This window comes from Phoxinus phoxinus (assembly GCF_949152265.1).
Source record: "Phoxinus phoxinus genome assembly, chromosome: 2".
In the NCBI taxonomy this organism is placed as follows: domain Eukaryota; kingdom Metazoa; phylum Chordata; class Actinopteri; order Cypriniformes; family Leuciscidae; genus Phoxinus; species Phoxinus phoxinus.
This window is the reverse complement of record NC_136877.1, coordinates 22,290,225-22,314,601: the sequence shown is the minus strand read 5'-3', so window position 1 is coordinate 22,314,601 and position 24,377 is coordinate 22,290,225. Positions and strand designations below refer to the sequence as shown.

Below are 24,377 nucleotides of genomic sequence, written 5' to 3'. Positions count from 1 at the left end.
CGCAAACATCACCTCCATGCACATTCTGCCTGTTGTAATGTTGTTGTTTCCCTTAAGTAAACTTTGCAAATTATATCTTACAGGCCAATGTCAAAACAAGAAACACTGCTTGTCATGAATTCAAATTTATGCACGCACATTTGCATAGGAATATTGGGTGCTTTAAGAGCGTCTAGCCTCAATAAACAACTGCTTTGATGCCTTTTGACCTTCCAGAAATTAGTTGCCCTGCAGCTCAGTGAGGAATAAATGTGAAAAACATTGATTTAAATACGAAAGGAATGTGTTTTAATTGATCAAAAACTTCTGTCCACAGAGGCTCTCCTTCGCGAACTCAAAAATACACTGTCGGCATCTCATTGTGCTGCTTTTAACCCTCCAGCTGTAGTTTATTTCTACAGAAGAACATGCTAGGAAGAATGCAGCCATTTCCCAAGACAAAGAGTGATACGGTAAATCTGTTTAGTCCTCACTTTTTGTTCCTTTGGATATTGATGTATGAGATTATATATAGGGGGGTGGAAAACCTTCAATTGCGCACTGATGAGTGAAACAAGAAAAAGTGTGTATTCTTGCAGATATGGCAATGTTAAACCTGAGTACAGTTTTCTGGATATAGATTTATGACAGAAGCCATTATTTTCATCCTGCCGTGAGCGGGGACACACACGCTAAAATACTCCTGTGCTCATAGAGAAAAGTAATTATGATCTATCTTTTGCATCACTCACTCATCCTGGAGAGGCAGCTTGATCTCGCTCACCAATCACTACCACACATGCTGTATTTAAATCAATAGTTCAATGGCGCAGTACTAGTCACAGTTTTGCACTGTGTGGTGAAGTACAGATTTATTGTATGAAGGAAAAACTGCCCACTGACTCCATTCTGGCTCAGAGAATCTGCAGTGCTGAAGAAGTTCTTAAATATCCCATAAATCATTGCTTACCTGTGGTACAATATGTTGGAAACTTACTCTATACTATACACCAGGGGAATAGCAGCCATTATAACTGGGGGGGATTGCATCACGCCCCACTTTTTCGGGCAAGAATCATAACGTTTTAAGAGCTTTGTTTTGCTTGGCTGCAGTGTGGAGGAAAAAAAATTTAGGTGGCTGCATAAAATGACAGTTTTAAGGCCAAGCGCAGGATTCTGCCACCCAGCTGCATCGACGGAAAGTCAAACAAGCCAGTGTTATTTTAGTATTATTTATATACTATATACTATATACTATTATTATATTTTTAATGAACTTTTATTTTTATTTTTTAGTAAGTCCGTCATATGCTATTGTCATTTATGCTATTAAAAAAAATATGTTTCTATTTAGCTTTATTTATTGCTCGTAATTTTAGTACTTCAACTTATTTTATAGTTTTTATATTTAGTTTTATTTCCAATTTTAATTTAAAATTTTAGATTTAAAAATTATATAAACCAAAAATATTTTTAATGGTTTCAGTTAACAGCACTGTCGATAAGACCAACTTTGTGTCTCATAATGTAATAAATATAATAAATAATAATTAATTATTATTATGGTATTTATGGTATTCATTAGCCAGATATGGTTTATAATCACTTTTCAGATCATTCCCAAGTCCTAAGCATAGACCCCTTAAACTTTCCTTAAAACAGAGCGCTAATGGTAACCTTTCAAGAAAGGTCAGCAATCTATTATTAGGCTATAAAACTAAAACCGGTGTTTTATGTAGACAGGTGTGGAACCATTTTTTAAGTAGACAGATCTGCTAGTTAACGTCACAAAGACATCTTTCACCTTCACATCCTCTCAGGGCGTCTGTGCAATCATAATCATGGAACACAGGTGTCCACGTCAATTGATTTAGCTGTCATTGTAGGCAGCAATGGACATGGACCACAGTTATAAATCTCACATAATGGACATTTTCTCTACTGCTCCTGTCTCAGTTCAGCCATAATGACTTTGGCAAGGAAAGAAAGAGGGTTAAAGGTCACTCCAGGGACCAAATGAAAAGGTAACGGCGTTCCTTTATCTTCTACTTCCTGATTCCTCAGGGCCATCTCTGTTTGATCAAATGATCAGTCAAAGCTGATGCACCCAGTATCAGACGGAGGGGAATAGGATTGTGGAAAAACATGATTGTGAGCTAAAATATTAAACATGTTTCATAAATTTGACATAAACAATGCACTTTTATCTATGCATTTTTAAACTGTCCCTTATATGCAGTTAACTCTTATAAGCAATATATATATACACTACCATTCAAAAATCAGCAAGATTTTTTTTTAGAGGAATTTTTTGCTTTTAATCAGCAAGGATGCATTTGATTGATACGTGAAGTGAAAGTACAGATATTTATAATCATTTAAAAGATTTCCATTTCAAATAAATGCAGTTTTTTAGCTTTCTATTCATCAAAGAATCCTGAATTTTTTTATTTATTACGGTTTCTATAAAAATATCAGACAGCACAACTGTTCACAACTGAAGAAATGTTTCATGAATAATTTCTGAAAGATCATGTGACACTAAAGACTACAATAAAACAGTTAAATTGTAATCATATTTTGCAATATTACTGTTTATACTGTATTCTTATTTAAACATTTAAAATAAATGCAGTCTTGGTGAGACCTTGGTGAGCAGTCTTGGTTTATTTTTATTAAATAAAAAATAACAAATAAAATATATATATATATCCAACACCAAACTTGTGACCTATCCTGTGACATTTTTACAGCAATTAAGATTTTAGAGAAGTGAAAGAAATGACAATGGCTTATAGAGCTCTACGTTCAGTTCTAAACCTCAAAGAAAATCAACCTTAAAGGTGCTCTAAGCGATGTCACACATTTTTTAGGCCAATTTTTTTTTTTGTCACATACAGCAAATATCTCCTCACTATTCGCTAGCTGCCTGTCTCCTGAACACACTCTAAAAAAACGCGGTCTCTGTAGACACCCCAGGCTCCACAAACAGCAACAAAAACAAACTGGGCTAACCCGCACCACGAAACATAACAAACAGTGTTCCAGCCAATAACCGACAAGAAGGGTTTGGGGGGTTAGTGCGCGGATGAGGAGGAGGGAGGATCTAGCTAGCCTCCGTTTTGTTTGACAATAGTTCGAACGTCAACAAGAAGTGACGTCACCCAGGATGACTTAGAGAACCTTTAAGTAATCACCATCCCCACAACTAATAGAAACATTCACAAATAACATTATTACATCTACTGTATTACAACTATGCATTATTACATGCCTCTCTAGAACACTGAAAAAATGTCACGGTTTGGGTTTTGTTTCTTGTTCTTGGTTCTTGTCTTGTCATGTGTTTTCCGTTTGTCATGTGATCCTGCCATGTGTCTTGTCATTGGTTAATAGTCTGTTTATTGTTCACAGGTGTCCCTTGTCTTGTCGTTAGTCTTGTGTATTTAAGCCCTCATGTTTGCCCTGTGTCTTTGTCTAGTATTGAATGTTTCCTGTCGCTTGTTCTGGTTTCCAGCCTTTGTTTTATGTTTGGTCTTATGTTTATAATTAAAGTTGCATTTGGGTTCGCTACATCTTGCTTCCGGTGGAATCAATTCATTACAGAAACACTGCATGGCATTTTCAATGTATTTATTTATTCAGTAAGTAACTTAATAAATACCATCATACAACTAAATCCACAATCAAATGAAACCATATTAGGCATGTTACAATTTTAACCTTGAACAAATTTCTTCAGGACAGGTGGATCGTTCCTGCAATGTGTGCACTTTAAAAAATAAATAATGATCAATGAAAAGAAATCAACATGTACCGATTCCTCACTCCAGTATGATTGAAAGGCTCAATATAGATGAAAGCACCCAGAGCCTCAGATAGACAGCATATAAATCACAAAAATAAATATACGTTTATGAATAAATATTTTGAGAGTATGTCCTTTTGAAAAAGATAAACTGTAATAATTAGCCCATGTCTTATCACAAATTCAAATGATTCATCTCGAGTTTGATGAAAAACTGGATTTCAAAAAATGATTTACATTGAGTCAACCCACATATAATCAAATCTCCATATGTTGCTGTAGCAAATGACCAGCTCTCAAACACTATTTTAAACAGCATGATGACTTTCACACTGTGCCCAAGCAACATCACTCAAGCTTACACATACCATGCTGTGGATTGAACAAAATAACTATACAGTATATGTGGTAGCTCAAGCAAGAAGACCTCCAATGAAGTGCTGAGACTTGGGGTCAAAGTTGCAGCTTTATCATTTTAGAATGGAAGCACACATGGAATAGAGGAAAGATCGAAATGTATAGGCTACTTTAGTGTAGGAGTATTACTACACATTTATGTCAAACGGTTCTTCTTCAGAAAGAAAAAAGAATATATGGATTTAGAACATCATGACTTAATGACAAATTTTACATTATACAGTATGTCATTATTTACTCACCCTCGTGTCATTTCAATCCTATGACTTTGTTTCTTCTACTGAACACAAAACAAATAAGAATGTTTTAAGAATTATGGTATTGAGACAATTCTCAAAATATTTTATTTTGTTTTCCACAGAATAAAGAAAGTCGAGCAGGTTTGAAATGACACGAGGGTGAGTAAATTATGACAATTTTAATTGTTGGGTGAACTATCCCTTTAATCTTGAAGGCTGAATTAAACATGAACAGTAATACAGCTACAAATACACTCAAATGTACTCAATATCATATAGACTGAAATGCATGAATGTGGTTATTTTGGTCATTTGTAAAAAAAAAAAAAAAAAAAACACAGACATGGAAGATTTTCCACACCCCATGTATTAAAGTGACACAGGAGAGACTGAACATAGTATAAGAGCTACTAACAATACAGTGCTTGTTTGGGTCATCAATAAACTCAAACCTTATAAAATCATCTTGGCATCTTCAAAGAGTTATATATGCAAATTAGATGAAGATGCACCGGGCCAGAGGGAAGCGCGTGACAGCCATTTATTTTGTTTTGTGTCCCACTCTGTGCGCGCGGTGAGAGAAACATCTCCCTCGCAAACACAACAATCTACCCGCAGAGCGCAGGAGAAGATGAATGATCCATAATCATTTAGAGGAGAAAAGAGAGAAACCTATAGAGAGAAAATGACACTGCTGTCATCAATGGTAGGATAACAAGATTAGGGTCAGCCATCATTCATCAGCCATTCAATCTGCCTCTATTTCTGCCTCTGTGCTGGACTGCAAATTTCATCTTTTATTCCCTCCTTGCTATATTCCCTTCCTGCCTTTTCTCTATCATTACAAGAGCAGAAGCTGGGCTGCTGTCTGCATTATATAGGGAGCTACTTCTTTTATACGTTTCATTATAAAATATATTTAATTTTGACAAAATTAGGGCTGTAAACATACATTTAGTAAAAAAGAAAGTGGGGGGAGGGAAATAATGCAGTTAAACAAAATGCATTATACTATTTTGAACTACATGTCATCTTAAAACATGGAACTCGTAAAATACTGCAATACAGCAAATACCGATACACTATTGTTCAAAACTTTGGAGTCTAAGATTGTTTCATGTTTTTGAAGGAAGTTTCTTATGCTCACCAAGCTTATTCATTGATAGCAGGATTTATTTTATTAAAAAAATACAGTAATATTATAACAATTTACAATAATTGCCTTTTTATTATCAAATGTATGTCCTGTGATGGTAAAGCTGAATTTTCAGTGTCACATGATCCTACAGAAATCATTCCAATAAGCTGATTGGTGCTCAAGAAACATTTCGTATTATCAATTTTGTGCCTCTTAATATTATTGTAGAAACAATTATAATTATTTTTTAGATTCTTTGATGACTGATGAATAGAAAATTCAAAAGAAAAACATTAATTCGAAATGTAAGTTTTATTAACATTATACAGTATATGTTTTTTTGTCACTTTTGATCGATTGAAGGTGTCTTTCTTTAAAATAAAAATAAAAAATCTTACTCACTCCATACTTTTTGAACAATAACAACAACAAAAAAGTCCTCAGAGCTCAAGCAATTGTATTCTGCTTTGAGAACTCATGCGCTGTGCCTCGTCACCGCCTTACTGCCTCAGTGATCACACCATTAAGATCTTCATCTATCTCTCTTTTCCTAGGCTAAAGTGCCAGTGAATGCGGATTAAACAAACACCATCTTAAATCACTTCAGTGCAGCACCATTAGAGAGGCAGTGGTTCATTTGACTGAGAGATCATGGATGGAGCGAACACCGCGGGGGGCAGAACAGGATAAGTCATACCCAGATGTGGAGCTGTGTCTCTGCGTAGAGCGTCACAGTTCATCAGCTCTTCTGGAGCATCGGTGTGAAGAGCTGACTCCATATCTCACTCAGCAAAGCGTCAGCAACACACAAACACTAAAGTACTTCAGGTCAGCAAGAGCTCAAACACAGCGCTGCAGATCAGGAGAGGTTACAAAATAAAGTCTCAAATATAAAGACGTCCTGCTTGCCTGGGGACTAGTGAGGGACATTTGACAAAACTCTCTTGTCTATTCAAGCCAGTGCTCCACTGACACTGAACATTTTACATTTGTTGATCTTGTACCTCATTGTTTATGCCTTGCTAACGTAAATGTTTGTTTTTCTGTAATTCTACTGATTTGACACCAATGTTTTCTAACCGGCAAACATAGATGAGGGTTTGCCAAAATTGCCAAAATTATGAGAATCATAAGGCATCAGTAAGAATATATTGAAAAATACAAACCGAATCATTTATAATATGTAATAATAGTAATAATAGTATTAATAACAATGTATAGCTGTCCAGGACCTCAAGATCGCTTTAAAAAAGGAAAAAGGAAACAACAAAATCCAAGATAGATGTACAGTAAGAATCAGGGCAGAGTTAGGAACCAGAAATATCAGAAAAAAAGTGAGATAAATCAGTGAGATATAGGTTGAGTTTTGAATATATGAATGGATGAATTTCCACATTGTTGTAGAAGATTGTTCCAAAGTTAACAAAGATTATCTAAAGAAGGGGTGACCAAACCACTGTCCAATCAAGTCAATCCACTGTCCAATCCAACCAGTCAAGGTCTCATAGGCATCCTAGAATCTTCCAGGCAGTTGTGTTGAGGCAAGCTGGAGCTATATTCTGTAGGATAGTGGCCCTCCAGGAGCAGGATTGGACATGCCTGATCTAAAGTATCCTTTTTTTTTAAATAATGAAAATGTTTGGTGCTGCTAGAGCTGCAGAAAGCGCACACTTCTCCTTTAAAATATATAGTTAAAGTTATTTTCCACTGTCACTGCGTAACATATAGTGTGTACACTGGCACTCGTCCACAGCTTGAGTAATCTCTTCTCTGCAGGGGTGCAACATGTCCCTCCCTCTCCTCAGCAGCCAGTCTCCTGGGCAACACTGGGCTTGGTTTCAGAAATGTTAGCTTTCCCCTCGGGACCCGTCTGGACTCGACACCGCACGCTGAGAGAAACTTTCACTCCCACCATCCCTAGGGCCATTTACCATTAACCACCCAAGACTTGATTAAACCAAAGAGTGATACCTTTCTGAAATGTTTACTGGGATCCACCCTGCAGTGTCAAGAGGCAGTCATTCATTAGGAGGGGCTGATGTTTAATGCATGGTTTGTCATAAATAGTTTTGAGTGGCCTGCCTCAAGGGAAACTAAAAGATAAGCACACTATTTAGCATTTTAAAACAGCTTTTCCACAAAATGGCACCAGACTGGAGTGGAAAGACAATGGAATACGCTTTTCCAGTGTTTAAAGAGCTCAGTTTTTCATCAAATTAATTTATTTAAAAACGTCACCTATGCGATATAATGAATGCGCGCACATACCAACATCTTCCCCTTGAAGAAAATGTTGCTGTGAGGCATCTGCGGCACATTCTCTGAGGTAAAGTAGGCCGAGGTCACCTCCTGACATAACCCTCATTAGTGTGACCGCAAAGTAAGTCAAAGAGCTTTTCTTTTCATGTCTGGAAATGTCAGAGACGACTTCATTAGTTCAGGAGGGGCCAGGCAGGGGCCGTGGAGTTCTCTGCGAGGAGCATGTTCTCAAATGCCAGGCTTCTGTTCTGTGCGTGCCACGACCTAACTCACAACGCCGCCTCTCCCTCTCCACACACCAACAGACACTCTGGATACTGCACACACAAATAAAACCTGACGCGCTCAGCCTGGGCCCTGCTTACACACATGCACGCTCGTACTTTTACTATGTCCCAGCAAGCACACACTGACAGGAAGTACCGAACCCCTGCTTTCAACATACAGACACACATGCTCTTCCACACACTGACAGCTGCACACCGGCTCCACGCTATGCAAATGCCAGACAACGAGGGGTTCGCTGGAGGCTGAGGAAAGAGAAGAAGAAAAACAACAGAATGACAGGTGACCTCCTGCCGACTGTCTAAAATTATGCTAATGAAGTCATTATTGTTTGTTTATTCCTTCATGACTGTGGCAAAGATGAACTCCAGGGGGAACATCGCAGCCAATGACTGGGAGACTATCCAATGAGTTAAACTGAAATGAAGTCTAGTTAAAGCCAATGAATCAAGGTGGAATCATGGGAAATTACACCATAGAGAAGATTAGTCATGACTTTGGGAAGTGCGCAAGAACCGCAGGTTGTTGTTTCGCTCTTTTGCCTCCACTGTCGATCCCCGCCGTTCGAAAAATCTCAGATACATTGAAGGAGGCGTGCAACATCTGAAGCTGTTTTTACTATAAGCATATCATTTTCTCCCCCACCTCCTTCTTCAAGCCAATCACGTTAGGTTGCCATGACAACAACCCCTGAGAGAAGCTAAAGTAAGCAGGAGATACAATGCAATGGGTTACGTGACCTTCAGAGGACGCGACTAACTATCAGTCATGGAGGCAGATTTACTCTGAATTTACGTTAGGATCAGACAGCATCTGTTTGTTTCTGAAATTATACAGCTTGGTGAGGAAAGTAAAGTATGACAATGAGAAGCACAAAAGCATGCCTCCACAATCAGACTCCCATAAGGCCTAGGTCTATTTCCAGCAGAGAAGCAATTTCCCTCGCAGTCCAAACACCTATGTGTGAGCAGGGGGATCTGGGGACTGCATGTGGACCAGATGACTGTAAAGCTCTATCTCACATCCAATTACAATGAGGAACCAATCAGCTCGTCTAAATTACGGCTTCCTGACAATCCACCAGGAGTTAATGAGCCATTAACCATTTAATGAAATCCATATGATGCTGGATGGACACTGAGGAAATCACGTTGATTGGGTCAAAAGTTGAGGTGTTCTGCAGTATTTTTATGTTAAAGCTCCATGAATTTATAAAACAAAAAGGCAAAATCAGCAGTATCTTAGGTACAGTACATCTTGTCATTTTTGTACCACAGTAGCAGTTTGACAATTATTCACTCTGTAAAGCAAAGAAAAACTGCTGACTTTCAGATAATGTTATAATAAAAACACAGGTATGTGACCACCATATTTGTCCAGCCAAAACACACACACACACACACACACACACACACACACACACACACACACACACACACACACACACACACACACACACACACACACACACACACACACACACACTCTATTGGAGACAATTAGAATTAAGAAAGACATTAATTTTTTCATTCAGTTCATTTTTCAACAGTCCTGAGATATGTCCTAACACATAAGATCAATTATGATCAAGCATGATCATAACAATAAGATCAAGCATGACATTCTCCATTTATATATTTTCATTGTCGCAAATTGCCCCATGAAACGTACAATCTGTGTAAACAACCCAAATTTTGCAGCCACATCTTTGGCATTTCCTGACTCTATTCTGATAATGCTATAGGCGGAAAATCATTCTTAGTGAACAAAATGGTATAAGAAGAGTTTTGTCCCTGCAGTGATTAATCATATGAATACTAATACATGTTTAATGTTTTAGCGGTTAGTGTTGTTTTAGTGTTTGTCTATTGTATTTTCTATGATATATATGAGAAACAGCCCAAACTTATTCACTGAAACCCAACTTGCATACGGGTATAAAATAAAGGAACCTGAACCTGAATTTCTCTCCAACATTTGGCTTTCAACAAACAGAGAGAGGGAACTTTACATATGGTGAGCTATGTATAACGTGCCACTTTCATAAGAACTAGAGCATCAGAGATGGAGAGCTCACTGTGCACGATTCAAATCGGATAATGAACGATTAGAGATAACCTTAACTGAACTCCTGCTAATCAATGTCCAGTCTGATAGTAGACCTATGTATCTCATTGCCACTCCTTACAAACTACTGAAGATGGGTAAAAGTATTCAGGGTAATCCTTTCATATACTCAAACAATCACTGACGGCATTTCAGCAGCACAGTGACGGCTGCCTGTTTGTACTCAAAAGACTCTTTCATGTTTTGTTGCTGTAGCAAGAACCTTGGCATAATTAGGACAGAAATTGTGCTAACTTTCCTTTTCAGCAAGATAAAAACAATTTTTTATAGCATTTTGACAATAAGCTTTGTGAGTCTAAATAAATGTAAATCCTCAAACTCAACCACCACAATGTAATTATAATGTAAGTGACAGATTTGGTACAAGCAGCCATCTTTAATTGACAACTTTTCAATTCCATTATAATTCAGCACAGAGAGACAGGCTGGTTTACTTAAGTCATTGCATGAAGTACATTAAAAAAAACAGCACAGTCTTACCTTCATCAACACAGATTCGCTGAGCTTCTCCCGGTTAACAATTTTTATGGCAACTTTCTGACATGTGACACAGTGGATTCCCAGCTTCACGAGGCCTGGAGCGAGAGTAAAAAGAGAGAAGAGAGAAAAGAAATTCTGTCAACACGCACAAAAAGTACATCAACCTAAAAAGCACTTAGATGATAAAAGGCTGGTCCCAGCGTGAGTTTCATTTCGGCAAAATGAGAATTCTCTGTCCTAAAGCCCCCTGGTATCCATAATGTGACAACCAGGGGCACTTTTCATGTCGCAAAGTAAATGTCAGAGAACATACATAAACACAAACAAGGCCAGATCAGAGTCGAATCCCCCTCAATGGCTTTTTGTCATATCAACGATAAAAGACTGTCACTACGCTCAAAGGCTGACACGGGCAGAAACCATATTTGGCTAAATGCCATGTCTGTGCATGCCTTTATTACCCCCATACATTTTTCAGCATGGCTCTGCATATCAAACTGTTGATTTCCCTGAAGGTTTACACAGGGGGCAGAGGGGATATAAAGACCTGACAGGTCTCTGGATCTCTTTTATATGTATGTCGTTAAAGCCCAAATGGCATCTTGCGCCACTTTCACAACATGCCATTGATGTTGTATCACAGGAGAGGACGCTCCGCAGATGCAATCTACACCCTCACACCGGACTCGAGGGCGCAGCGGAGAGCGTCCGGGGACCCGATGAATATTTCATCTTGCCGTAATTGCCTTACGCTGAGATGAACACACACAGACATGTGTAAAATGCCACACGGCGGCTAATGCAATTGTGAGTCACCGGTAGAACTTTCGAGGAAGACAAAAGCCTGTAGTGGAATACAAAAAGAGAAAGAAACTCAAGAACTCTGATGGCCAACGTCAAACCTGATTTGAAGACTAGCATGGCATGTTGTGTGGCCAGCATGGGATGCTTCTGTGCTAGTGTCCCCACCAGACTTCTCAACTATCTAAACCAGCAAGACTTCCTTGATCAACCAGCTTCCACACCACCTGCAAAATTCTGCTGGTAAACATGCTAGTCCATAAACTAGATCATCACCAACCAGTCTGAGGCTCAATGACTTATTAGACGATCCAATACAAAGAAAATGACAAATCTTCTTAAAGGGAAGAAATATCCAGTTTAGTCGAGTTTGTGTAAATAAATTATTTGTAGACATCTGAATCTTTAAAAAGTTACATAAAAGGTGACCTAATGTAAAGATTTTCAGTTAAGTCAAGTCACAGTTTAAAACCTAAACTGAATAACAATATTTAATTTTTTTTTAAAAATGCTCAGCACCAGAATTATGTATGAATTTAATTTGTTTTTTTTTATTTTTTATTAATAGATGAATCCCAAAAAACTCGCTTGGACTAGCATGCTCAGTGACTGAGAGACTAGAGTTTACAGTAAGTCTCCACTCTTCTGGCTTCTAATTATTTAGGGAGGTCAAAATCATCTAGTCTGAAAATGATAAAGCTCTAATGTCAAAAGGCACTTCAAATTCCCCTAAAAATCTACTTTCTAATCATTAAAACATACGGCAAACCTCTCTCATAAATTGGTGCAAAGGAAACCATGGAAACCTACATGAGCACAACTAATCAAAGATAGGCTAAAGTTAGGCTAGCACAATTCAGTCAGTGTTCTGTGCAAAAACACATTAACATGAATGAGTCAACAACGTTCGAGTCTCTGAAGCAAGTAAACAAGCAGAGTTCTTGTCATTTGCAGAGGAAAAACAACACTCGCCCATAAGAGATTTCTCAACTTGACACACAACTAAAAAAAAATGTAAGGTTACTGAGTTGCAAAGGAGGCGTGTGTGAATAAAACGTCAGCAAGCAATGGGAATAGTAGAAACCAATAAGTTATGAAAAAAAGAAGAACAAACCGTAATATAGAGCGTTGAAGGAGTTGAAGTGGTACTTGATGAATTAGGTGCCCGAGTATGGCTAAGGGTTTGTTGTTTATAAGTAATACACTCTTTGCTGCAAAACCATTTTGGTTCCACAAAGTACCTAACAGTTACTGTAAAATAACAATTTGTATTGTTATTCTAAAGAATATTTTGGTAACACTTTACTATAAAAAACATTAATAAAGTACTTACAAATCATTTGCAAACCATTATTTTATAGTCTCTACATTGTTAATATATTAATATAAACCTAACCTTTATTGATGTATTTTAACTGTGTGTGTGTGTGTGTGTGTGTGTGTGTGTGTGTGTGTGTGTGTGTGTGTGTGTGTACTTAATGTATTTGTTTAAAGCACTCATATAATTTACTAGAAATACTGCACATTACTTAGATGGTTAATAAGTTCTTAACAAAGAATAAAAAAACATTGTCCCACCTATTACACAATAATGGTGTTAATTACATTAAAAGGGGTCATATAATGGTACATGCACTTTTACAAGTTGATTGTACTGAAATGTGTGTTGGCAGTGCCTGTACACAACCATCACATAATGATAAAAATCCATCCAGTGTTTTTTTTTTTTAATCTCCTTACTGTATATGTTTTCCCCTGTCTCAAATCGAGCCGTCTGACCGTGTGACGTCACACGGTCGGACGCCCCTCCCACGATTGTTAATTGACAGCAGCATTTCAACACAGACCCGCCCTGAGCGAGCTGTCATCATAGTCGATACGCGAATCACATTGTTGATACGCTGGAGCAGAATGTCGTCTAATCGATTGTGGTGTTCTGTTCTTGGGTGTAATAACGAACACAGCAGTCATTTTGATGTTCCTAAATCCGAAGCGCTGAAGGCGCAATGGCTGAGTTTTGTTTTCGAAGGGAATATTCCCCACGATCAACGTCAATGCTTTCATGTTTGCCCGAATCATTTATCACCAGACTGCTTTATAAACCAGGGTCAGTATAAAGCTGGTTTTGCTAAGAAGCTGCTCCTGAAAAAAGAATCGGTACCAACTATTCGTGTTCCTGCTATTCGAGTGTAAAATTTTATTCATCACTGACAAGCCTACATTTACAGAAAAAAAAGTTTTTCATGACCATTAGCTGTAACATCAATCTGTCAATGAACTAATGTATACCGGTACATAAGTAAACACATAGCATTCGTATCTCACTACTCTAGCGTTACCCTGCCAGTACATACAAAGATAGATCAAAGTGACATTACGTTAACCAACCATTCAGAAACGCCCTGTTCGAGCCTTAATTGTCGAACTTCTTCGGGGTCGTCATCTTGTCCTGCGTCCAACTCCGGTTCAAATTGATACGGTTGCACAGATGTGTCCTCAGAGACTCCCGCTGCCATTCTTTCTCCAAAATATACCCCCAACTGTTGTCAAGGCAACACTCCACGTGTGAGCAATGCTCATTATCATTTAAAGACACATGCACAAACCCTTTAAGGTACTACTCTTAAATGGTGTGCTGAAAACAGAGCTGTTTTTGACCAGGTCAAATTTGTGTTTTCTTACAATACTAATGAGAATTTTTAATTAAGGGTGCTTTCACACCTGCCTCATTTAGTTCGGTTGAATCGCACTAGAGTTCGTTTTCCCCCTTGGTGCGGTTCGTTTGGGCAGGTGTAAATGCAGCAATCGCACTCGGGTGCGCACCAAAAGCGGACCAAACAAGCGTACCGAGGCCTCCTCGGAGAGATGGTCTCGGTACACTGTAAAAACATATTTTCATGATTTCTTATCACAACTTTTTATCTTTTATCAAATCAACTTCAATAATAATGTGTAAAGATAACATTTTGAGTTTCTGTTTATTAAACCATTCTTCTTCATTGCATTAACTCAAATTTTTTATTAAAACGAACTCAAAATTTTAAGGCAACAAGGTAACTTGCTTTTTTAAGTTAAACCAAAAAAAAAATTTACAATACGCTTTCAAACGAACTCTGGAGCGGTTCGCTTGTGGTGAGAACGTGATTTGACCTCGAACAGACCCAACTGCCAAAGAACTGCGCATTTTTGGACTAAACCAGCTGCCGTAGTCAGCTGCGCTGTGCATTATGTCACTGTTTACCAAAATTAATGCATGCGTCGCCTCCTCCTGAAGTGACTCGCCGCGTAAATTGCATAAAACATAGTTTTTTTAAGCCGCATCCTCGCTTTATTCTCAAATGTTATTGTTTGCCTAAAATGGCAGACAAACTATATAATAAACTATGACTAAGGATACAATCAGCCCACGCAGTCGTCTCTCCATAGTAAAAAGCGGCATGTTGTATGTCGGATTTTCCTCCTCTTTGTTTACTTCTGGGAGTTCTGTTGGATTTTTCCCGCACATGAATTCTGACAATCGAAGTGCAGTTATAAAAATACGTTCAATACCCATCTGGCCAACGAGTGATGTGGATATTGTCACCTGCATTTTGGTTCGTTTCATCAACTGATTCGGACCAGAGCAATCAGTGTGGTGTGAAAAGGAACCAAAACGCCTGAAAAATGCTACAAAGTATAATTTTTCTCCCTTGGTGCGGAACAAATGAACCGAATTACAGATGTGAAAGCACCCTAAAGTATATTACAAACTTCTCATTTAGACCCTAAAGAATCATATTAACCTGTACAAAAATGGCATTATATGACCCCTTTAACAATGAATGAAGAACCTACAATTTGTATATGCTATTATAATGTAGATACTACAATATATACATTATGAACTAACTATAAACTAATAGTTTGCAAATGATTTGTAAGCACTTTCTTCCTGAATAGTTATTATAAAGTGTAACCAATGTTGGAATAATCTGTATAACTTTTTCCATTATAAATGACTCCATTGAAAGATGGTAAAGGCTCTTTAAGAGTGCAAATAAAGTACCTTTAGTGTATTTATATTAGCCTTAAATGGCACTAATTAAATGAAAAGCCTTTTCTTCCCTATTGTGGTGTATATCCGAGTGAAACGGCTTCTCGAACAAGAAAAAAAGTAGGGTGGGACTTGATTTTATCCTTTGGGAATTGATAGTTGTTGATTGCTATTGCCGGGATGTCACGTGAGTGACAGGCTGTCCCGCTCTCGTGCCAGTAAACACGTCATCGGAGAAGAGAAGAGATGTTGTTGCAATAGAGAGGGGAGATCCATCCATCCATCCATATTCTGACTAAAGATTTAGAGAGCACATGACTTTAAAAAAAAAAGATCTGCACAGATAAATAATATGCAATATTCCATAAAAAAAGAATTGTCCATTTTGATCTAACGTTGACTTTAAGAGAAAAAAATATACTAATAAGTAATAGCCTTTCTTGCCATATTTCCCTTCTCCCTGAGACTCTAGCTTCTCTTTATATTTACTCTTTACATAGTAGTAAACTGAAATAGCGCAGCTTTGATAAGCTAACACATACACAGCAGCATGATATCATGTTCTCATGGCTGCACAGTGGAACAGCATCCCCGGAGGCTCAGCATGTGTTCTCGTAGGCTTCCCTCATCCGCTCGCTGCAGGGGCTCAACAGATCAATAAATGGGAGTTCATCAGTTAGAGTGAATTGCCTGCTGGTGACCTTCAGCAATAACATGCATCAGTAATCACCAGGGCTTCTCCCATCAACCACCACTCTGTGTCAGATCGTCTTTGCTGTATGTACACACGGACACACTCAGACAATACCTACTTTTCTCTAGTCTTCTCTTTTTCTCTGTAATCCCCACATTCCCCCAAAGAAAGACACAGTAAAGTTTCTTTATCTACTCTATAGGTTTATTTTGCCGGGACTCTTTTCTTGTTCTTATTAAAGAGCATGTAGCATGATATTTGGCAGTAAAGTTGAGAACACAATAGATAACAACGGCTCTTGCCAAGGCCCTGTAGTCCCACTCAGATCTATTTTTGATTATTGTTGCAGCAACAGGGCTCCAGTATATATATAAAAAAAAAACATACAGTAATTGCACAGTGACTGAAACAAATTGAGTCAGTTTGAGGCTAAATGAAAAAGTCTGCTTATGCTTATTTAATATGCATGTTGGCTGTTGCTGAAAAGGGTATTACAGTATGTATGTGTACATACTGTAATACCTTGTACAGACCCGGGAGAGAATACAATGCTGAATAAAGTCTTATTTTGTGTTATTTTTGGACCAAAAAGTATTTTCGATGCTTCAAAAACTTCTAACTAACCCACTGATGTCACATGGACTACTTTGATGATTTTTTTATTACCTTTATGGACATGGACAGTATACTGTATATACAGCTTCAATGGAGGGACAGAAAGCTCTCGGACTAAATCTAAAATATCTTAAACTGTGTTCCGAAGATGAACGGACGTCTTACGGGCTTAGAACGACATGAGGGTGAGTCATTAATGACATTATTTTCATTTTTGGGTGAACTAACCCTTTAAGGATTCATGTCGATTAACTACATGTGTCCTGTGTTCGCTCTCCTTCTTGACTTGACTAACACCCTAAACAAGAATAAGGAAATTTTCGGCATAAATGTAAGAGGGAAAGTGTTACAAAGTGTACTGTTTGAGAATAGTATTTGTTATTTACAGTGGGCACACACACTCCAATCTATTTTATAGTAATCTGTTCTAGTGAACATCACACACACACAATATTGCAAACACTCCTGATATACATCCACTGATGTACAACTTAAAAATGTGGTTCAATCGCTTATTTGGAACTCTCAAAACACTGACCTACAAAATTCCAGATCAGACAGTGGTATTTACAGGTTGGATCATTTGAACATTGAATTCAAATCGAACCCATGACCTTGGCATTGAGAACAACATGCTGTTTGAGCTAAAGGAATTCAGTTCAAATTAAATCTATGGCCCTGGATCAATACATCACACAGGCAATTTATCAAAAAGATCATGTTAAATTATTAATATGACCCCTTCCCTGCCAACTATCCCCACAGCCACCGTTTTTGTTATGTAATGTCAATGTAATAATAGAAACTGGCAGCCATTAGCCTTAGAAACACTTGTTTCCTTTGCAAACAGATATGCTAATGTTTCAAACCTCTGACCTTCCACATCCCCATTAACCCATCGAGTGCTGACTCTAAACGCAGCCAGTCAAAAGTGTCTGACAGTGACGCAGGGCAGGTGTGAATCACCGGGATCTGAGGAGCGCTTGTGTTCTCTGACAGGCTGTTTAGAGCGGGTCAGCAGGAGTGTCTTCAGCTGTAATGAGGGCTAACCACTGAAAACAATAACACCAACTGCTCTAATAACAGCAAGTAGCTCATAAATCCTAGGAGTCAAGCATCATCTTTTATGTCTGTTTTATTTTCCTCATCGCCTTCACAGTAAAAACCTTTCAATTAATCCTTTTATAGTTTCTGCCTAAGGGCAATGGTGGTCTTGAGATCACCACCCACACTTTCACCACTGTTCTTCCCTCTGTCTTGTAACTACCAGCGTTCTGCATTTATTTAAAGGGCTGTTTTTAGCATTTGCCGCTCAGGCCTCGCTGAGCAGCTGGATGGAGATAAACGATTCACTTTGCATTTCAAATCACTAATTGTTCATGCGGCTTCCACTGGTCCAGAACGTCCATGGGTCTCTTCTCTTAGAGTGCTTAACACCTGGAACCTTCTGAAAGACACTTATGTCCTCAAATGTATCATTTTTACTGTAACTATTGCTTGGCCGCAATTGTAAATTACTGTGAAAAGATTCCTAAAATTGATTGGAAGAAAAAAGGAAGTTATACTCATCACTACGTCACACTTGTGAAGGACATGAGAGTTTAATTTATATAGATTCTGATGCGGTGTAGGTAAAAATATATTTGTAACATTTTATACAAAATCCGAAAAACTGCCAGTAAGGAGCAATTTTGCATTAAAAGTTAATTCAATGATGCTCATGGTAGAGCATAAACTTGAGCCACATACTTGAGCATAAAATGGTTACAGTAAGTAAACTGTACATATATTTTTTTAAAAATGCGGTTCAATTGAATGTTCTATTCATCAAAGAATCATGTAAAATATGTCAGTTTCCACAAACATATTAAGCTGCACAATTGTTTTCAACTGTGATTTCTGAAGGATCACCTGACACTTTGCCTTTAAATGTGTATCTAGCTGAAATCGTACTCGGTTACTAACGTAACCTCGGTTCTCTCTAGGAGAGGGAACGAGTACTGCGTCAAATCGACGCTGCGGGAAAGATATTTCTTTGTCGAGATTGAAGCCTAAAAAATTAATCCTTAATTTTGTAATATGTAAAACGCTTTTCTGTAGCATACAACCCTAGGCGGAGCAATACCGCTCGCCCATTGGCTGCTCCGCCAGAAAAGCACAGCCTATGCGAGGCCAGTGACGCTGACCAATGAGGGCGCTTCGCGCCCTTCTGCGTCATCTCCCGCCGAAACAGGCGTGGCCTAGGTCTATAAATACCAAGCATAGCTGCTTCCACTCCGATTTTTGTCACAGAAGCGACACAGCGTGGGCACGCACGGCATGAGACGCAGTACTCGTTCCCTCTCCTAGAGAGAACCGAGGTTACGTTAGTAACCGAGTACGTTCTCTTACGTAGAGTTCTCTCCTACTGCGTCGAATCGACGCTGCGGGAACCCCTGTAAGACGCCGTGCGTGCTCTTGGACCGACACAGACACCCGAGGGCGCGCGCACGCGCCCCGGCATGCCAGAGCCTACACCAAGAGTATACAGGGAGAGCGGCTAGGATAGCATCATCCCTTTATAATAGGGCCCCTAAGGGCATAATAACATATATATGTAAATATAGATATATATGGGGGGGTAATAGCATGCTCATGGGACACATTGTCGGTGAGTGATGCTTAAACATTTAGTGACCTGGGCCGCCGTGCGGGGCAGGAACACTATACCTGGTCTTAGACCGAGAGCAGTTTAGCCTGCAACGCAGGAACCTCTAGGTTATAGAACCTTATAAATGTAGACGGGGAGGCCCAGCCTGCCGCCATACAAATATCATGCAATGAGATTCCGCTATACCAAGCCCACGACGAGGCCATGCCTCTCGTAGAATGTGCTCTGATGCCCAGGGGGCATTCCAAACCTCTAGATGCGTAGGCTAGCGCAATGGCATCCACTACCCATCGAGATAGGCTCTGTTTCGTCGCAGCACGTCCTTTAGAGCGCCCACTGAACGAAACGAAGAGCTGCTCCGTCTGTCGAAAAACAGCGGAGCGGGACACGTAAGCTCTTAATGCCCTGACCGGGCAAAGGAAGCTATTTCCGTCCTCAGAGGCCGGCAGAGCCGACAGGGAGATGACCTGAGCCCTGAACGGTGTGTTGAGGGACTTAGGTACATACCCGTGCCTCGGTTTCAACACGACTATAGAGTCGTTGGGCCCGAACTCCATACAAGAGGCTCTTACTGAGAGCGCTTGCAGATCCCCCATACGCTTCACTGAAGCGAGAGCCAAAAGAAACATGGTCTTGAGAGACAGATGTTTCATGTCAACTGAGTGAATAGGCTCGAAAGGGGCCCCTTTCATAGCGTTTAACACTGTAGAAAGGTCCCAAACGGGGACTGAAGGAGGCCTTGGAGGATTTAACCTTCTGGCTCCTCTAAGGAAACGTACCACCAGGTCGTTTCTGCCCAGTGCATGGCCAAGCGTCGGATTGACGAACGCTGATATGGCTGCCACATAGACTTTGAGCGTGGATAGGGTCCTACCCTTATCCAACAGCTCCTGCAGGAAGGAGAGAACCTCCGTTTCACCGCACTGAAGAGGTGATAGACCTTGGTCTGAACACCAGTCAGAGAACACCGACCATTTGGAAGTGTAGAGCCGTCTAGTAGACGGGGCCCTAGCCTGCTCGATCGTGTCTAACACTCCTCTTGGGAGTTTAGCGGGTACCCGTTTATGGCCCACACATGAAGGGACCATAGCTCTGGGTGAGGATACAAAATCGAGCCCCTGGCCTGCGAGAGAAGGTCCCTCCTCACTGGGATCGGCCACGGAGCAGTACTCTTGAGCTGCATCAAGACTGGGAACCAGGGTTGATTCGTCCAGTATGGTGCGACAAGAAGCACTGAGCATCCGCTTTTCCTGATTCGCTCGAGCACTTGGGGCAGGAGCGAGACAGGGGGAAAAGCATAGAGCGGACGGCGGGGCCAGACTTTGGCCAGCGCGTTCGTGCTCTTTGAAAAGAATTCTGGGCAGTGAGCGTTTTCCTGGTTTGCAAACAGGTCTATCTCCGCTCTGCCGAACTTTTTCCACAGCAGACGCACTGTCTGTGTGTGTAGGGACCATTCTCCTGTCGGAACATTGTTCCGTGAGAGTCTGTCTGGTCCTACATTCAGGCGACCAGGCACATGGATCGCTCTCAGCGAGCGCAGGTTGTGCTGGGCCCATACCAGTATGCGTTCCGTCAACCTGTAAAGGTTTCGGGATCTCACGCCACCCTGGCGGTTTATATAGGCTACTACCGACGTGTTGTCCGAACGGACTAGGACGTGGTGTCCCTTTATCCGAGGACAGAGGCGCCTCAGCGCTAAGTCCACTGCCATCATTTCTAGGCAGTTTATGTGCGGTAGTTCGACTCGTTCTGCCATTGGCCAAAGAACGGTCTGCCTTCGAGCAGTGCTCCCCAGCCTGAGGTGGACGCGTCCGTGGACACCACCTTCAGGCTCGAGGAAGTCCCCAGGCTTACACCTGACCGGTACCAGTCTGACGCTCTCCATGGTGTCAGGGCTGAAACGCATTCCTGATTGACCTTGAGGCGATAACGACCGTGAACCCATGCTCGGCGCGGTACACGCGCTTTTAGCCAGAACTGCAGTGGGCGCATGCGCAGCAGGCCCAACTGTAGAGCTGTCGATGCTGCGGCCATGAGGCCTAGCATTTTCTGAAATCTCTTGAGCGGCACTATGTGGCCGCTGCGGAAGGATTTCGCCATCCGCAGGGAATTTCGCCTGCGTTGTGATGACAGTCGAGCTGTCATAGACAGCGAGTTCAGCTCCAGTCCTAAAAAGGAGATCCTTTGACTGGGAAACAGTGAACTTTTCTCCCAATTGACTCTCAGACCTAAGCACTCGAGGTGATCGAGAATTAGGGTCTTGTGGCGGATGAGTTCTGAAGGTGATTGAGCTAGAATCAGCCAATCGTCCAAATAATTCAGAATTCGAATGCCGCGGAGTCTCAGGGGTGCCAGCGCCGCGTCCATGCACACTGTAAATGTACGAGGTGCTAGAGACAGGCCGAATGGCAGGACTGTGTACTGATATGCCTGGCCCTCGAAGGCGAATCTCAAAAATCGCCTGTGACGTGACGCAATTTGTATGTGAAAATACGCGTCTTTCAGATCTATTGCCATAAACCAGTCTCCTCGGCGAATCTGCGCGAGGATAGCTCTGGTCGTGAGCATTCTGAACTTTCGCTTTGTCAGCGCTTTGTTCAGATGCCTGAGATCTAAAATGGGTCTGAGACCCCCGTCTTTTTTCGGTACCAGAAATATCCGCTGTACAGACCCCCTTCGCTCTGAGCTTGAGATAAAGGCTCTATGGCCCCTTTGCTCAATAGCTTCGCTATTTCGGCTCGAAGTAGATGTGCTACTTCTGTTTTCACCGTGGTTTCGACTTTCTCCGTGAAACGGGGAGGGCGTCGATGAAACTGTAGCGAATAGCCTCTTTTTATAGTCTCTAGCACCCATTCTGAGACCCCGGGAAGTCTTTCCCATGCATCTGCACGTGTGACTAGGGGTTGAATGTAATCTGGGCCCTGGTCGCGAAATGGCGGCGACACGAGAGCAACCGTGTGCTGTGACATGGACGCCGTGGCGTGTGAGGCGGGGGGCATGTTTAACACAGTATGCATCCCGCGCGCGCTCGGCTCTCTGTGTCGAGAGAGAGCGCGCGGGACGAGTCCCGTAGGGCTCGTTATGCTTGTGAATAAACGTGGGCGCTTGGTGGCGGGCACATTTATAACACCGGGGACACTGTGTTTGTGTACTGACTGACCGTTCGTTAGTTTCGTTTTTACAGAAACCTCGGAACGTGCAGTGTGTAGTGGTTGTGGGCACTTGGCAGTGGGCACGCTTACTACATGTAAAGCACAATCGATCTGAGTCGATTTTAAGTGTGCAAACCCTGTGTTGAACGGGGCTGCCCGTAGGGCTCGTATATTTGTGAATAAATGTGGGCGCGTGGTAGCGGGCACATTTATAACACCGGGAATACATTTACATTTACATTTATTCATTTAGCTGACGCTTTTATCCAAAGCGACTTACAATTGCTATATATCAGAGGTCGCACGCCTCTGGAGCAACTAGGGGTTAAGTATCTTGCTCAGGGACACATCGGTGTCTCACAGTGGATTCGAACCCGGGTCTCTCACACCAAAGGCATGTGTCTTATCCATTGCGCCATCACCACCCCCAATACTGTGTTTGTGAACTGACTGACCGTCCGTTGGTTTCGTTTTTACAGAAAAACCGCGGAACGTGCAGTGTGTAGTGGTTGTGGGCACTGGACAGTGGGCACGCTCACTACATGTAAAGTACAATCGACCTGAGTCGATTTTATGTGTGCAGACCCTGTGTTGTACGGGGCTGTGCTTGCACGGGTTGAAAAACCGGGCTCTGGTCGCGAAATGGCGGCGACACGAGAGCAGTCGTGTGCTGTAACATGGCGTGATGCGGGGGCGCGCTTATCGAGCGGGCAGCCCGCGCGCGCGCTCAGCTCTCTCAGCTGATAGAGAGAGAGCACGCGGTCTCCGTAGAAACCATGTTGACATGTAGCTTGTAGTGATTGTGGGCACTTGAAAGCGGGCACGCTCACTACATATAATACACAATCGACATTGAGTCGATTTTATGTGTGCAAGCCCTGTATTGTGTGGGGCTGTGCTTGTGTGTATGAATGGGCACTGGGTCGTGGGCATACAGTTACACACATTACATCATCGGCTGTGGCCGGGACACCGTGTAGCACAGAGAGTACTGTCTATCAGAACCGACTGACCGTGCATTCGTTTCGTTTTTACAGAAACCACGGGACATGCAGTGTGTAGTGATTGTGGGCACTGAAAAGCGGGCACGTTCACTAACTTACATGTATTGCACAATCGACGAGTCGATTTTATGTGTGCAAGCCCTGTATTGTGTAGGGCTGTGCTTGTGTGTACGAATGGGCACAGGGTCGTGGGCATTACGGATACACACACCACACCATCGGCCGTGGCCGGGACACCAGAAAATACATTTTCAGATTTACCTGGGGCGTCGTGAAAACGGCGTTTGTGTGCAGGCAAACGAGCATTGATGCCGATTTGGTGACTGCAAAATACACTGGCACGGTCGCGTATGTTGGGACTGTGCGAGCGAGACATTTTAGTGAAATCCGGCCGCGGCGGGATTTTAACACTGTAGCTTCCCTCGAAGCAGATGTGCGCATCCTGGCTGAAGACGGGGCTTTCCGGGACTCCGCGATTTCTTCGTGAATTCAGGAAGAAAAGGGCGCGGGTCGTGAGGACGGTAACGTACGTTCCTCTGCAGAAAAACAGCCATCCAGCCGGTAAGCGCATCGATGCTGGTCTTTCTCCGTCGACGCTCATGAGCGGCGGGGGAGGGGAGATCCTCGGAGCTCGCCCATCCGAAGCGGGAGAGAAAAGCAGTCGTCCTCCACAGGCGCGGCTTCACCTTCCTCGTT

The 24,377-nt window shown here is 41.4% G+C and overlaps 1 protein-coding gene across 7 annotated transcripts in view; it reads right to left on the bottom strand.

The window, feature by feature from the left end:
• Positions 1 to 24,377, bottom strand: part of brsk2b (BR serine/threonine kinase 2b) — a 140,850-nt gene that overhangs the window by 56,885 nt on the left and 59,588 nt on the right. For all 7 annotated transcript variants that reach the window (XM_079604717.1, XM_079604715.1, XM_079604712.1 and 4 more), the window contains exon 2: positions 10,733 to 10,827. In XM_079604717.1, coding sequence (XP_079460843.1) covers positions 10,733 to 10,827 — 95 coding nt within the window. The remainder of the gene's footprint in view (positions 1 to 10,732; positions 10,828 to 24,377) is intronic.